General features: G+C 38.4%; 1 protein-coding gene across 1 annotated transcript in view; it reads left to right on the forward strand.

Annotated features, from left to right (window-relative positions):
• Positions 1 to 340: 340 nt before the first annotated feature.
• Positions 341 to 17,558, forward strand: part of cdh5 (cadherin 5) — a 37,242-nt gene continuing 20,024 nt past the window's right edge. The window contains exons 1-7 of the mRNA XM_037680326.1: positions 341 to 704; positions 933 to 1,089; positions 13,252 to 13,491; positions 13,763 to 14,042; positions 15,542 to 15,664; positions 15,832 to 15,999; positions 16,132 to 16,313. Of these exons, the coding sequence (XP_037536254.1) occupies positions 13,252 to 13,491; positions 13,763 to 14,042; positions 15,542 to 15,664; positions 15,832 to 15,999; positions 16,132 to 16,313 (993 nt within the window). The 5' untranslated portion in view covers positions 341 to 704; positions 933 to 1,089. The remainder of the gene's footprint in view (positions 705 to 932; positions 1,090 to 13,251; positions 13,492 to 13,762; positions 14,043 to 15,541; positions 15,665 to 15,831; positions 16,000 to 16,131; positions 16,314 to 17,558) is intronic.

Here is a 17,558-nt window from a genome sequence, read left to right on the forward strand (position 1 = left end):
CCCCCCCACACACACACACACATACCAAAGTCAGCCCTCTGAAACATTTACTAGCCTCATGTGGGGAAATCGCTGAGGATTATCCCCAATAACCTGTTTAACTTAATCCTTATCACAAACACATGAATAATAAATCTCCACCCCTCCACTTTTCATCTTTTCTCCCATTTTTTCCCTCAGATGGATTGAGGAATATCTCACCTTACTCTCCATCACCCTCCCTCCCTTCTTCTCTCCCTCACACACTCACTCCATCTGCTTCACGAGCATGAGCTCGCTGCCTTCTCTGCCTCTCTGTGTGTCTTTGAGCTTCTCCAGCGTATGCGCTCTACCTCTCTGCTTCTCAGCCGCTTTCTTATTTTCCTGTACTTCCACAAATTCCATACCTCTTCGTTTCTCTCCCTCCCTTATCCCGGGACAGGAAAAGGAGCAGTAGCTGAGAGAACCATGGAAGACGACTGACCACAATAACAGGAAAAGGAAGTGGGCAGTGACCTGTGTGAGAAAGGGGGACTGTGGTCAGACAGCTGTGGAGCAACAGTTTTAGGTTTTGGATGAGAAAACCACATCAGAGTGGAGAGGAAGAAAAAGAGCAAGAGCGACTGAGAACCTGTTGGATTCACACCTGAGGAAGAAAACCTTGACAACCTGCAGAAAGGGAGTTAAATAGAGACGATTTGGGGGAGAAAAACTTCACATTTCAAGTGATATATTTTCTTATTATTTTGGACAAACACCTTGGACATTCTTATTTTATTTGTACTTATTTAACACTTAAATTGAGCTGCTTTGCTTTGGACATCGCTTGGATTCATTCTCATTTGAGAAGCATTAAGAAAATTTTTGATCAACTTTCTTAACTGGCTTGACACTCCTGAGGAAAGGGGAAAAACTCTATAGACAACACACAAACACCTGCCACTTTCTTTCAGTAGAAAGAAGAGGGGCGAGGAACAAGAGGAATAACTGGGTGGTTTTAGCCACCCCGATCATCTGAACTCCAGTTTCGGGGAACAAGTGCACAGCCTGACGGAACCGGAGCTTCATTTTACACCAAAACAATTTGACCCGCAGTGCTCATTTTTCAAGGTAAGTTTTCTTTCTCTGTCCTAATTAGAAAAGTAATACCAAGAGTTTTCTGTGTGCATGAATGGTGTGAGCTGGTGCCAGGCAGAACATCCAGAGCTTTCATGTTCAGCAAATGGGACTGTGAATATACATTTCACATTTGAGTGTAGAGCTGTGTACTGCAGCACCGCCAGAAAAATGTAACCCAAATCCCTTGAAAATGCTCCAGGCTACTTTCCCATTCACTCCAGGGCGAACGCTGGTAAAACTGTCTCAAAAGAAAGGTACAGAAATAACTTGGGCTGACAGTCATAACCCCTTTCAGGACAGGGTGTCAGCACCCGTCACAGCTCACATATGTTACGGCAATGATCTCGGACAGCTCGGTGTAGATTTGAATGCAGTAATTGAGTGCTGACCTTCCTCCCTCCCCCTTCTTCTTCTTCCCCAGAGGGTTGGAACTGTCATTCCTGGAGACAGACGGCTGTGGTCATTAAAATGATACGAGGTGATTTGTAGACACAGCTAAGGAAAAATTTAACAAAATCCATCAGGAGGTCTCAAGTTTTAAGGGGTTCTGCAATCACAAGAAAGCAATTCATCAAAGCTGTCAAGTTCAAGTTGGTTTGCCTATGAAGTATTGATGATGCATATCTAATATTAAAATGTAGTGAGGATCTTGTCACTTGAATGGTGTCATTTTGTCAGCTGAAGCCTTTCCTAATCTACATATGCAATGTGTTTGAGACCTAATTTATCAGTCTATTGTGCTGTGAAAGACAGGTTAAACCAAACACCTTGGCAAGAATTCAACACTTAATTGTTATGGGTTCATAGAGGTGTTCTAAAACAGTGCTTTGTTGTGATTTTGTCCAGAAGTATGTGTGTCATCTATCTTTCCTGTTACTCTGCAGTGGCAGATTTGCTCCGAGTGATTTGATTTGGGTTGTTACATCGAAAGCTGTTGATGCGGTTAAACCCAGTGGTCTTAATTCCTGAAGAGGGAACTATCAGGGAAAATCCTCTGGGAGCCATCTGGGAGACTTCGCCCACACACACACAAACAATCGCACGTACACACATACGAACCCAAGATTCATGATTAGAACCGTTCATTCATTCAGATACATGTCAGTGAGGCTGACAAGCTGTCCAGCTGTGGTGATGTTGGTTCAGCTGAACTCGCTGATTACTGCTGAAAGGTTAAGGTTTTATTCTTTGCGAATGACCTGCATTCCTCTTTTTATGTGACATACTACACTCAGTTTGAATTTGAATTGTTTTGTACACTTCGACAAATCGGTTTCTGCATCTAAATTCATAAGAAAAGGAAAAGGGAATGGCAAAAATATAGAGAATAAAAAAGCCCAGCACTTCTTGAATCGCCCACCACCTTTCATGCCGGTGTTTTAAACTAAAATTGTCTCATGTAGAGCAATGAGTCAGAGCTGTTTTGATCAAACCTGGAAAATTACTTAGTTTACTACATCACACAATTTTTTGAGGCGTTGTGCGATGTGTTAGACCTCAAAACATACAACTTGAATGACTCTCAGTTACTACTACACCAAATTTGAGCTTTGTAAAACTGACGGCCATCTTGGACTCAGTTGACTCCAAGTTATTCCATTGCTGTCAAACATTAGTTTATAAATTTAAATTCAATTTGTCTGAGGGTTCATGAAATATTTTGCTAACAGAAAAATAGGGTTTCTAGTAGTTAATAATAAAGGTTAAAGCAACAATGTCATTCAATATGTAGCGCTTAAATTATGTGTTGGGGATGACTCTCGGCCAGGGCTTAATTTGTAAATCTATCAAAGCCAGAACGCAAATAGTGGTGGGTGGGGTGTGGGGGAGGGGTTTTTGGGGTAGCGGGGTGTCTGGGGGTCCTCCCCCAGAAAAGTTTGAGTAAAGTAGATGTGATTTCCTGCATTTTGGTGTATTTTAACAGGTTGTTAATCATTTACATTTACATTTACTTACATTTGTAAACACTCCGCTTCTGTCAAGCATCCTACACTCCCCCTCCCACTTACTCAATAGTTCCAAGCCCAACTCTTTTCCACCAAACTCACTGTCCGACTCCACATGTGAAACCTCCGGGCACCTCCTCCGTCTGTTCATTGATGCTGCCTGTGGGCTCCTGCCCGCATACGACTGTTTGTTTAGCTCAGCACTCACCCCCACCACTCTTTCAGGGGCGGAGATTTATTTATTTATTTTTTGGTAAAGGCGGAAATGCTTATTTGAAGAGGCAGATCGTATGTGATACTAAGAAGTTGTAAGTGGCTGTTGTGTTTAAAATAAGTGTTTATGTAATTATTTTTCAGTTTACATGTCCAATATAAGTTTTATTTGTTCAAGGCAGTCGTATTTGTTCATTATTTTATTATTACTAAGCCTGAGAGTTATCGGATCCAAGCAAATACTTACTAAAATGCACCCTGTCAAAATAAGGGAATTCCCAGATCCTGTTCCTGGATCCTGTTCCCGGATCCTGTTCCCGGATCCGTTTCCGGCTCAAATTAAGCCCTGCTATCAGCTACTTCCACACCAGAGTTTTGTCCAATACATTTAAAATTGGCTTATTTTTGTTTTGTAAGTTCTGATGGTGGGCAGCACGGTGGCGCAACTGGTAGAGCTGCTGCCTCTCAGCGAGCAGGTCCTTGGTTCAAACCCCGGTCCAGGGGCCTTTCTGGGTGGAGTTTGCATGTTCTCTCCGTGCATGCGTGGGTTTTCTCCGGGTACTCCGGTTTCCTCCCACAGACCAAAAACATGCATGTTAGGCTGATTGGTAACTCTAAATTGTCCCTAGGTGTGAGTGAGAGAGTGAATGGTTGTTTGTCTCGTTTGTCTCTATGTGGCCCTGTGATGGACTTGCGACCCGTCCAGGGTGTACCCCACCCCTCGCACAGTGATTGCTGGACATGGGCACCAGCGACCCCCGTGACCCAAAATGGAATAAGCGGGTAAAGAAAATGGATGGATGGATGGATGGATGAAGTTCTGATGGTTGTGACAGCCATGTCTGTCTAAAAATTAGTCAGATGTATATGCAGCAATTTATTTTCAGCATTTCATTAACATCCAGTGGTTTATAAGATATTTTGCTAACAGACAAACATGATTAACCCTATGTTAATGGCACAGTTTTAAGCAAAGATCTACCACAAACATTTTGTGCTCACAGTAGGCAGTGGGACAATTTTAGGTTAATATTACACCAAATTGTAGCTCAAATGCTGTTAAACTGACTGAGCTGTGGCCATTTTCGTGTCGTCCATGGCTAATTATATGTGGTGGCCATCTTGAATTGGGCTGACTACATTGACTTCTGAGCGTCTCATTAAAACCCATTCAGGGGTTTGAGTTTAATTTTTTTTGAACATCTTTGTAAATAGAAGATTTGCTTTGCAGCACTTTCTTTTTCAATGTACTGACTTGAGCAGGAGGTTCCAAAAAACAAAACAAAAAAGGATTTTCAGAGAAAACAACAATTAGCATCAGATGAGGATTTGTCTGACGTCATTCGTAACTGTGAGGTAAAATCTGCATGATTCGACTCAGTGATGCTGCCATAGAGAACGATGTGTGTGTGTTTGTGCGTGCGTGTGTGTGTGTGTGTGTGGTAGCAGTGTGACCCGCTGACAGACAGATTGGTAGAAGCTGCTTTGTGATTAAACCTGTCTTAATCTGAAACAGACACAAATTTTAGTATGTGAAAGGCAAACAGCACAGGCTTAAGTTGACATGAGTAATTTAAAAAAGTCTGATTTCAATGTCATGACTGCAGACTACAACAACAGAAACATATTTAAACAGAATTTGGGTAAATTTGAAGCACAGTTACAAAGACGGTCTGTAATTTAAAACACTTTCACAAATAGATGACAAACATACATTAAACACGTTCATGATAGATGTGTTTGTCTGTCTTGTTTGGAAACAGACATTTTCATTTAATTATTTACTTTGATTCAGGAGTGTTGCCAGATAAAATTTAATTTACAAAGTGAACATTTAATTGAATGTTTTCAACTTCCATTTAACTTTAGATGTGCATAAAGTTGTGAAGTGTTCTGAACATTTTTCCGTGAGGCCTCTTGATTTCTCACAAAATGTAGGATCAATGGATTTATCCTCTGTGGGATCACAATACATATTTAGTTTAATGGTAGAGTGAGACATTTTACTCATTATTCTTAACCATTTTTATTATTTAATGTCTTAATTAAATGTAATTTTAGTTTTTTTTTTCCTTTTCTTTTGGTATATGGAAGTAACAAACTCATCTGATTAGTTTTCTCAGATGACAAATAAATATACAGCAGCTATGTTCAAGGTTCTAGGTTTTTTATTGTCATTCGCATCACATGTGGTACATGAGGTGGAATGAAATTGTGTACTCAAGGTCCCAGTTACACCCAAAACTAACAAAAATATAAAGTATAAAAGAAACATTATATTAGAATCTAAGATAAATGCTAAAGGATATATTAAAAGATCTAAGATATATGCTAAACACCAATATTGTAATATAATACGGTATATTAAACAGCAGCACAAACATGAGTGTATAGTGAGCAGATGGGTATGAATACAGCAGCATAAAGGCAAGAGATCAGCAGCATGGAGAATCAGCAGCATGGACAACAGCATGTCATTTTACTTCGAGCAAAATTTTTACTTAAATACATAATTCAGTTTCTGGAATCAGAATATATTATCTGTAATCTTTATGTCAACTCTCACACTGATTTTTTTTTAATTTTTTTTTTACAGTAAGTTACAAACTGAAAAAAACAACAACCTAAGAATAAAAAGTTTGACTGAATGTTAAGAAAATATCTAGCTAAAGGGAAGTTTTTGTCTATTTTCATCTTTTAAAAAATGGTAATTTGAGTAATAACAACAGTTACAAGAGGGAAAAAAAATGCTTGAAGCAAGCAGAAAATTTCTCTTACAGCCTTTAGGTGTGAAGATACAAGAAGGATGGAATAAAGGACGAAGACTTTGTCCCTCCGCAGACAAAATCAAACTGTATTTCCATCTTTAAAAGGCAGAAACGACAACGAGAGTTAAACTTCAGATGCCCTTCAGCGACCGGCAGGATTATGAAGTCTTGTTCGTTTCTGCGCTCTAGCCTTTGGTACGACTGAAACTGGGTCAGACCTGTCTGTCAGTCACAAAACATCTCTGAGAGTGACAACTATATCTCTGCGTCTGCCTGTTTCTGCACCTCCGTCACCGTGCACACTCTTGCCTGCAGACAATGTACAGATGCAATTACAGATATTCCAGGGTGTTATTTATTTTTCATACCTCTAAAAGATGCCTTCGATAAATAATGCTGCAAATAGCTCTGAATAATCCTTTAGTTCGATTTGTGTACCGTAACCTTGCCCCTTTCAAAGGAATTAAAACAAAAACAATTTCTTTATATATATATATATATATATTTTTTTTTTTTTTTTTTTAATTTAAAGTTTTAAGGGGTCTGGAGTTCAAAATTTGTCAAGCTGAGTCTTCTGGCATTTTTATCCTTCACACCAACCTGCTTTTAAGGTGAGGTCGAGAGCGTGAGCGGGTGTTAAAGAAGAGAGGTGAAGATTAAGGTGAGAAAACGAAAAGGAGGGAAAGATTGATGGGAGACAGAAATAGTTTTGCGTGGAGAAGGAGATGTGGCTTTCATCTGGGGAGACTTAACAAGACTGAAGTAGAAAATTACAGAGAAAAAAAAATGGAATGACCAAGCTGAGGGTAAAAAAAACATCATAAAGGTGAAGGTGAAGTGGAGGATGAAAAAAGTTTAAAGTCCAAAATAAAAAAGGAAAAACAAGTAACTCAAAGGGAGACATTTACAGGCAGACACATGAAGTCAGCAGTGAATACTAGGAAGGGTGTGTCAACTCACTAATGACCTTAAATTAACAGAACCAGTGGCATTTCCCACAAGGCATTGTGTTTACACTTCCTGGTGCTGATAAAAGAGAAGTGGATGCTGACTTCTGATGGAGGAGGAAATGATGCTTTAAAAAATGCCCTTGTAGGGAAAACCTATGAGAGAAGGAAGTACGTGCAAATGTTAGACTTATCGCTCAGTTATTGGTACTTTGACATGATGAATCCAAGGATGAGGAGGAAATTATGGAAAATTTGAACCTGTAGCCACAAAATTACAAGACTGTGACACTGACCACCGAGCTATTATATGACCCCATAATAATAACAATTATTATTATTATACAATAAACAGCAACAACAATAAAAAAAAAAAACAAGCATGATTTTAAATGTTTGGTGTTTAGAAATCTTGGCACAAACAATTTGAAAGTTAAACATATGAAGAATAATTTTAGATGTTATATAAAAGCCGATGTGGCTTTATGAACAAAAATAATTTCTAAGACAATAAAAATTCACCAGTTATCATATTTTAGACTCATACTTAAAAAAATAAACATCCACACACACAGTTTCAAGAAATTATCATGCTACTTAAAAAATATTATTCTTATCTACTTATTCTTATTTCCTTTAGTTTGTTAAAAACTACGAGGGAAAACATCAGCTGCTAAGAAGTAGATTCACTTTGTGAACTTTAGCTTTATAACAATTTGTGGCTCATTTGATTCGTTTGTTTTCTTGAAAGTCGGTGAAGAACCCCTCTATGTGGAAAAAAACCACACGTAGAGAACATGATGTGATTACTTTGTTTGTTCAGAACATGATGAAAGGAAAGACTCACACACTGAAAGCAGAGGAAGAACGTTATCTGGAAACACGTCTGCTCTGAAACAACAACAGCCACATTTCAGTGAGCAGGGAATGTGTCAAGATTTAGTAAAGAGGTTGGACAAATCAAATGCAGCTTATTTGCATTGTGTTATTTTGACACCACAAACTGTACGTTGCTTCAATCACACTCCACACAAAGCAACATGAGAACATTATGACGCAACTGATTTATCCCATCAATGTTACTGTTCCTTCTGAAACATTAGTGTTTGATTCAAATGTGTGCTTTTGTGCAACAAATGACAACAAACACTTGTTTAGTTGTATGCAGTGTGCAATACTTCTCCTCACAGGAAACCAAACATGATTCATAAGTTTAGGCACGTCATACTGTCTGATTAGCTCAGACAATATCATATAATTTATCACTTTGAGTTTTGCGGCTTTTGTCCATTTTACTGTACTGTACATATAGTTTGCCCGCCATTGTGTGTGTATTTGTCTGCCATGTTAGTAAAATATCTCATTACCCTGGACAAAGTATAATGAAACTTTCAGAGCTGAATCACTGGATGTACATATAAAACAAATGAACTTTTGGAGTCAACTCATATTTAAAAACTCCCACAGCTAACTTTAATTTAGCAAATACAAATTATTTCTCGATGTTGTTACAAAAAATGGTTTAAATTTTGTGGGAGTAGCGAAGAGTCGTTCGCAACACACATTCTGAGCACTTGCAGATCACATGAGATTATGCAATAAGATGATATTATAATGAGATCAAAATGTAACAAAAAACATAAAATGATCATGACTTCCTTTGAGTGACGCTATAGATTTTAATCTTCATTGCAATCGACGCCAGAGAAAACTAGATTTTTTCCTGTTGTTTGCCAGTTTTGTGTCCTGTGCCTTTTTTCACACATCATTGTTGTTTGCTTCATGTTGAAATTGTTGTTAAAGTTGATTCACTATTTCTAAAAGTCACAAAGCTGCTTCTTTTTTTTAAAATTATTCATAACTTAATTTAGCTCTATTGTTTTTGAGACAGAACCACAATGTCATCACAATTCTTTTGGCTGGTATGACACAAAAACTGTATGAGAGGAAGTCAGTTACATTGCATGGAATTATTTAAAAATTATGTTCCATAATAGAAACTCTGTAAAAATATTTAAAGTGAAGTATCTGTGGGGTAAGATAATTTGCAAACATTATAGAGCCAAATCCAATAATTCTCAGTCAGATCATCTGGACAGTTTCTTTTTTATAGAGCCAAAGTTTCTTTGTAAGGTGCAAGTTTTAAAAAAACAAGATAGTGGTTTATGGGATTATTGCTCTTGTGATCAGATTTAGCTTATTACCACCTGTGGGATCAGATTAACAACATGAAGATCCAGATTAAATACATTCAGAGACAGCACCCACTTTCATTTGGCAGTCCAAAGTAAATTGCAGCAACGGATGAGGATGGACTTTTATTTAACTAATTGAGTCCTGAAAGGAAGTCAAAAAAGAAAACACACAAAGAGATGCTGAGCAAGAGCCATAAAAAAAACAAAAAAATTATTTTGTTTGCACTCATTCCTGGGGAGCTGTGTGAAGAGGTCAGGAGAGGTCAGCACAATACAAGATTAGGCCATTAGAGAGAGAAGAACTGTGCCAGAATAATCCCCTCGTCCTAATCTCTCTTTCTCCCTCCCCACTGCTAATGGCTGCAAGACAATAAGATGCAGTAATCTGTCCACTGGGATGGCACAGGGCTACACCGAGATATCTGCCCGAGTACAGCGCAGATAGGCTAAAATGTTTTGAAGATTATTTCACTGGCATTTTCTGCTTTATTAGATAGAGCCTGGTGGGGGACACGAGAACCATGAGGGAGACGCAAACAAGAGAGGGGTGAAACAGTAAGAAAAAAAAAAAACTGTGAGCAAACACCGCTTCTCTTACTGGTGGTGTTTGTGTGGGTTCATTTGGGTTAAATTGTGGCTTGCAGGCAGTAAAAATAAAATGACACAAGACAAAGAAACTACCGGTGGTAAAGACTATAAACACAAACTGTGGCAGTTTAACATAGACTGAGTCAAGAATCTTGTGAAGACTTGTTAAATTGTGCAAAACATCACGGTTAAGTAACGTTACATGTGTTTGACACTGAAAGTTTGAAAAGGTGTATTTGAGCTGACTAGCAAATGTTATATTTTACTATATTAATGGAAATGGAGTTGAGAAAGTCTCTCTCGCGACTTTGCTTTGGGACTTTTAACACCATTATTTAGCCTGAAGAACTACACTCTGTTGCCGTCAATTTTGTAGAAGCATTGAGTTCTTTTCCAGATAAATCCTATGATTGTTGGCTGCACTTTACACTAACTGCACCAAAAATGTAATAGTTTGTTTTCAAATGCAATCTTTCTGCAGTGAATTGGATGTACTGTTAACAAATTTAGTGCAATCATGTGTTGATCTTTTATGGCTCCTCCAAATGCCACTATTTTTGGTTCATTTACTTCAATTAATTTCTCTATAATAGAGTGTTTGAGGCTTTTTCTTTCCTGGTGCTGCTTCAAAATTTGGTTAAATTATATTTAGGATTATTTAGTGACAGAAATTAAAACAAATATTCATAACGGCAACATGATCTTATTCAATTAAATTCAATTCAGTTCAGTTTATTTATATAGCGCCAAATCAAAACAAAGTTGTCTCAGGGCACTGTACAGGAACATTCACATACATAAAAGCCAATTAGTAAAGTTCTCTATCTAAGGAATCCAGCAGACAAGTTGAATCTTGGCTTCGTTGCAGTCTCCCATCCTGAGCAAGCACAGTGGCAACAGTGGAAAGGAAAAAACTCCCTTTTAAAAGGAAGAAACCTCCAGCAGAACCAGGCTCAGGACAAGCGGACATCTGCTTTGACTGGCTGGTTTGAGAGGACAGGAAGGAGAGACAGATGAACACAGAATGGTAGGTCCAGCTATATGTCCATGTGTATCTGAAAGACAAAAAAAACACGTTAAGGATAGAAAAAATAATTACAAATACAAAACAGGTTGAGCAGAGTAAGTAAAGACAGTAGCAGAGTGAAAATTGTGGTCAGTTTGTCCTCCAGCAGTCTAAGCCTATAGCAGCATAACTAAGGGACAGCTCAGGAAACCCAAGCCGACCCTATAGGATTTAGCAAAAAGGAAACTCTTAAGCCTAGTTTTAAAACTGGATAATGTGTCAGCCTCACGGACAGAGATTGGAAGTTGGTTCCAGAAGAGAGGAGCCTGATAACTGAAAGATCTGCCTCCCATTCTGTTTTTGTAAATTCTAGGAACCCCAAGTAAATCTGCAGTCTGAGAGTGAAGTGCTCTGTTAGGAAAATATGGAACAATAAGATCTGGAAAATAAGATGGAGCCAGGTTGTTGATAGCTTTGTAGGTTAGAAGTAAGATTTTGAATTCTATTCTGTATTTGACAGGGAGCCAATGGAGAGAAGGTAAAACTGGAGAGATATGGTCTCTCCTACTAACTCCAGTTAAGACTCTGGCACCAGCATTTTGGATCTTATTGGTGTAGAACTGCACACACACACACAAATAAAAAATAAAAAGTAAAGGTATAGTTTAATTACATTAGAAAAAGCTCTCTCCTTGCAGAACAACCCAAGCACCGACTGCATGGTTTTAGTGTTCTTATTTGATTTGGAGCTGAACTGAAACATCCACTTAGCTGCAATTTGCAAATTAAGTCACTAGATGTCACTAAATGTAACCAATTAGATATTAAATAAACTGATGCATCCATCCATTATCTTTACCTGCTTCTTCCTTTTTGGGTCGAGGGGGTTGCTGGTGCCCATGTCCAGCCATCATTGTGCGAGAGGCGGGGGACACCCTGGACAGGTCGCAAGTCCATCACAGGGACACATAGAGACAAATGAGACAAACAACCATTCACTCTCTCACTCACATCAAGAGACAATTTAGAGTCAGTCTAACATGCATGTTTTTGGTCTGTGGGAGGAAACTGGAGTACCCGGAGAAAACTCATGCATGCACGGAGAGAACATGCAAACTCCACCCAGAAAGGCCCCTGACCGGGATTTGAACCAGGGTAGTCTGCTCGCTGAGAGGCAGCAGCTCTACCAGTTGTGCCACCGTGCTGCTCAAGACTGATGCAGCAAAATTAAATATTTTATCTAAGTGAGTGTTGCTTCCTTCTTCAGTGTTCACCATAGCAAGCAAACTCATGAAATACTTGGCAATTTTTTTTTTTACACTAGATGTTTTTCCTGACACAAACTGGGCTCAAACCAGTAGCCTCAGGATTACAGGACAGCAGCACTGACCACCAAGCAACGCAGCCCCACATCGCACCACTCTTTAAATGTATATGGGCTAATTAAATACAACATCTTAAAAAGCAACATTTTGCTTCTGGAAACTTTCTAGTTTCCCAGAGAAGAACATGCAAGATGTTTGCACATTTGCAGTGCTTTTATTTTTTTGTTTGTTTTGTTTTTACATATGTGGAACAGTAAGTCCTAATAGAATCCATTCAACCACTTGTTTTGGTTGCAATCATTTTTCTTCTTTTAATTTTTATTAAACCAAGTAACACAATCTAAATTTCCCTACTTATAGGGGAAAGACTCCACATGCACACATTTGGATCATGTGATTTCAACAAATACTAAGTATCTGGTGAATAAGCTAATTATGCACTTTGTTGCATAGCATGAAAATATTCTTTCATATTTATCAGAACACATTAATAAACATACACTGTAGATGTGTTGTTTAAATTAATAACTTCTAGTGGACATACGGCTTGTTTTAGTTGTAATTAGTTCTTTGTTTTCAATTTGTTTTGCTGTATTAACATGGAAAACAATGAAACAGATATCAGAAATGTAAAATGACAAAACGTCTTGTTTTGGAAAGGGGCCTTTCTAAGTACAAATAAAAAAAAACATGTCCAGATTGGTTTTAATGTCACCTTCTCTCTCTCCATGTCCGTCAGTCTCTCTTACTTCAACCTCAATGGGTGAAAACCTAAAATGGGTCACACGCCCACGTTTAATAGATTCCCACATGACCAGTGGGGTGATTTGCTTTTAGTACAGGTCCCATGATGAGGGGCTAAATGTTTCATTTGGGTCCCAAGTTGAGAAGATTTAAGAGCTCTGGTCCTGAATGATAGCTAGACCTCGAGCTCAGCGACAGACTGTACGGGGACAGAGAGTCCTTGGCCTTCGCTCTAATTCTCACCCAGGCCCAGTGAAGGGGTCTGTCCACAGCTGATAAGTGGTTTTAATGTGATCTCACTCTTCTTTTCTCCTCTATTCCTCTCTCTTCATTACTGCTGTGCCCCTTCATTCTCCTACATTTTCTCACCTCTCCCTCTCATCTCGTTTGTCTCGTCTGTTTCTGCCTCGTTCTGTCACAGATGATGGCACGGCTCCAGCTGCAGATGACAGGACTTTTGACTACCTTGGCTTTGTCCTTCTGTCTTGTTGTTGCTGAAGACTTTGGTCTTGTAGCCATGGTACCAGAGATACAAGACTCAGCTGATGCTGTGAAAAAAGAATCCCATCTGGTGCTGACCAGACAGAAGAGAGAATGGATCTGGAACTCTCTTTATGTGGAAGAAGAAAAACCTGCACCCAGACCTTACAAGATTGGACAAGTATACTTAAAACTAATTTATACTCACTTATTATTTTAAGTGTATAGTCTTACATCAGTGGTTGTTTTAAAAGGAGGAAATTTGTTATTTTCATGTGACAAGGATCTAGATTATTGACTTGTTGCCTTCCAGGTTTTAATGAATATGTGAACAATTTTGCCAGAGAATTGAGTTAATTTGTAGAAATTAGCTTGGAGGTTGTTGATTTGGTTCCTCAGTCCAGCTGGGAGAATGTTTATAGTTGAAGCCTGTTTTGCTTTATTTTCTGCAGCTCAAGTCAAGCAAGAACGTGGAAGTGAAGAAGTTTAAAATAGATGGTGAAGGAGCAAACACCATCTTCACGGTGGATGAAAAGGGCGGCCTGTTTGTCGGAACATCTCTGAACAGAGAGGAGAAGGCCTTGTATCATTTAACAGCTCGAATGTTTGACGGGAACAACAAGTTGATAGAGGACGCTGGGGAATTTGTGGTGCAGGTGACAGACATCAACGACAACGAGCCCATTTTCCCCAGGACGTACAATGGTTCTATAATGGAAAGGTCTCTTGTAGGTATGTACTGTAGGTAAAAACTAGATCAAAATTTCATCAATTGATTCTTTTACACACAAGATACTGTTAAATTTGATTTATTTGTAAAGCCTTCAAAGATAGAATGTCTTAATAGGAGCTAATGTGCTACAACAATTAAATATAGATGTGGAAAACTGATAAGTGAAGCCAAGCCTACATTTTTTATGAGTGTATGAGTGTAGCAGTAAAGTATTGAAAATGTATTAATCAGTGCTATCTTATTTAAAAAATATGGTACCACTTTACAATAAGGCTTTCCTTATAGATGGCTAATAAATAGTTTATAGATATGTTATTAATTGCTCTATAAACACTGTATAAACCATTAATAACTGCCTATTATGCATTAATTAAAGGTGACAGAAACAAAACTGACCAGTTTCTTGCCAAATAGTGAGACAAATCTGTTCACCTATATATAATTCATCTAGAGTTATTATATTAAACATTTCAGACTATGTTACTACCTTGTAAGCACAATAAGCATTTGTAAACCTATTTCTTTAACAAATAATATTGTGCTTTATCACTCTGTGATGGACTTGCGACCTGTCCAGGGTGTACCCCGCCCCTTGCACAGTGATTGCCGGACATGGGTACTGGCCCAAAATGGAAGAAACGGGTAAAAGATAATGGATGGATGGATTGTACTTTATCACTGCATTATAAGTATCTACAACTAGTATATCCTAAAAAATAGGTTTACAAATGCTTATTGTGCTTACAAGTAGTGACTTAGTCTGAAATGCAAAGTTTGTTTTCTCAGTCATCCAGGTATATAACAACAAAAAAGGTTGAATCATGTCATCTGGACTTCGTTTTCTTGTTAAAAAGAAACGTTTCGCCCCTCATCCAAGAGGCTTCGTCAGTCTGAGGCCTAGCCATCTGGTATTACCCAGAAGCCACCCTGACTCTTGTGTTTCAAGCCTGCCTCAGATACCCCTGAGGTTTGGCCTTTTCACTAATGGTTTCAAAAAACCATTAGTCTGAAATGTTTAATATAACAACTCTAGATTAAATATATAGGTGAACAGATTTGGTTCACTATTTAGCAAGAAACTGCTAAGCTTTCTCTCTCTGTCACACTTAATTAATGCATCATAAACAGTTATTAATGATTTATAAAGTGTTTATAGAGCAATTAATAATGTATCAATAAACTATTTATTAGCCATCTATAAGGGGAGCCTTATTGTAAAGTGGTACCAAAAATATTGTAGAGTGGACTGCAAAAAAAAAAATGCTCACACCTGCCACCACTATTAGTGCATCTCTCTGTGAATATAAGTACATTAGTGACTCAATTTGGCAATTTTAGCACCTAATCATATTGAATTAAGTCAAACCTTCATAATGGTAAATGCAAACATACATCCTTATATAATAGCTTTTGCAAAACTATAAGATAATTTTCTTTTTATAGATTTTTGTAAAAATTAATTATGTATTTATTATGTGCAATAATCTCAACCATGTAGGAACTAAAGTGGTTCAAGTGAAGGCAACTGATGCAGATGACCCAAATACTGCCAACGGAGAGCTCAAGTACTCTTTGACTTCAGCTGGAGACACTTCTGCCTTCGAAATCCACCCTGATGAAGGTTGGCTCCCTGAAACGACATCCACCCTACCTTCTACCCTGCAGCAATACTTTATCCCCACCTTTTTATCAAATTAATTTGGTGAAGCTGCTGTTGAGGAGGCTATTTTTACATGAGCATGAGTCAGAGTTGACCTCATATATAACACCTTCTTTGTCGCTCGGCAGGTGTGATCAGCTGCAAGATAAACACTCTGGACCGAGAAACCACGAGTCAGTATGTGCTGGTGGTAAAAGCTCAGGACATGAGAGGAATGGCCACTGGCAACACGGCCACCACCACTGTCACCATCACCATCACTGATGTCAATGACAATTTAGCTTCATTCACCAAAAGTAAGACACATACCGTATGCAAATCAAAGGTCATGATAGGAGGGAGATTCATTTTTTATGTCGGCCGATTGGTTGCAACAGTTAACATATACATGTATATAACCTTTCTTAATATGTGTTTCCTGTCCACAGAGTCGTATTTATTGTATGTTCCAGAGAACCACAGGCTGAATGAAAACATTGGTACTCTGGTGCTGGAGGACAAAGATCAGATTCAAAACAAACAGCCCACATTTTCTATTCAAGGTGGATTTAGTGAAATATTCAATGTTGAGCTCAACCCTAACAAGGACGGCAACCTGGTGCTTAAAAAGGTAGGCAGGCTGCAAATATGTCCATGTATGTGTAAGCACATCAGTAAAAATTGTACATGTGGGTGCTGAATATGAGCTCTTAAAACACTGTCTGTTGTCTTATTTTGTCTGAAACATACGTCTTCTAATCATCATGAGTGTTTCTAATAATATTCATGCCACAGTCTCTTCAAGTCTCTCTGGCAACTGTTTATACCCTTGGATGGGAATCACTGAAGTAGAAAGGGATATATCACATGGATGCACTCTTTTTATGTTTACTCCAAAAATAAATCAAAGTGGTTGAGGATGTAACATCCTCATACATAAATGTTCAAGCCCCTAAACTGATGGGATGCTCCTGCATGAGCATTAAGAGCTGAGCGCAAAAATATATTCTGGCACGTTCACTAATGTTACAAACATTCCAGAGTTGATGATAGCAACGGTGCTGTTGACAGGATTTCCATAAATCTAATATTTGAATATGTTGATGTTTATTTGATCGTGCTTCCTTACTCGTCATGACACCCTGTTGCAAGTAATTGCATTATAAAATGCAAACCTATAGCTTCAGACTTGAGATGTTTCTGCCGGATGATGGAAATGTGCAACACCAGTGTTGGAGCTGCCTCCTTCCAGTTGGAAAACATATTTTTGTTTGCAGGAACTTTGGCAGGTTTACTTCACCAGATAAAGGATTTAGATATTCAGAGCTGAATGTGTATTTTGGTGAAATAGGCTTCATTATACCCTGCACACATGCTGCTCTGGAACCAAATCGCAACACAATCTTCACTTCTCCCCTCTCAGCTCTGCAGCCCGTCTCATCTTCCTCTCTGATTTGTGTTTACAGACTAAAGCCAGCTTTCGGCCACATGGCGGTTCAGGTTTCATTCACGTTGAGCTGTTTACAAATGCCTTTGATACCCAGCGAACGAGTTTCCCTGTTATCGTGAATAATCCGGTTAACAAAATATTCTCGTCTACCTAAAACTACCCACTGAAGAAAAGTTTTGGTTTCATCTGCAACACAAATGAGACTGTAAGGAAAACATGCTGCCATGTATTTCACAAGACTAAGGGGAAATCATTTTCAAAATGGAAGAAAAACAGCCCTCAATCTCTGAACTGAGCTGGCTTTAATTTTCTTAGGAATTTTAGAATAATCTCATGAGAAATTGTGAAACAGTCACGTAAAAAAAAAAATCAGTCTAAACTATCTATTATCCATCCATCCATCCATCCATCCATCCATCCATCCAT

Source organism: Nematolebias whitei, chromosome 1 (assembly GCF_014905685.2).
Source record: "Nematolebias whitei isolate Nwh7 chromosome 1, NemWhi1, whole genome shotgun sequence".
Classification (NCBI taxonomy): Eukaryota; Metazoa; Chordata; class Actinopteri; order Cyprinodontiformes; family Rivulidae; genus Nematolebias; species Nematolebias whitei.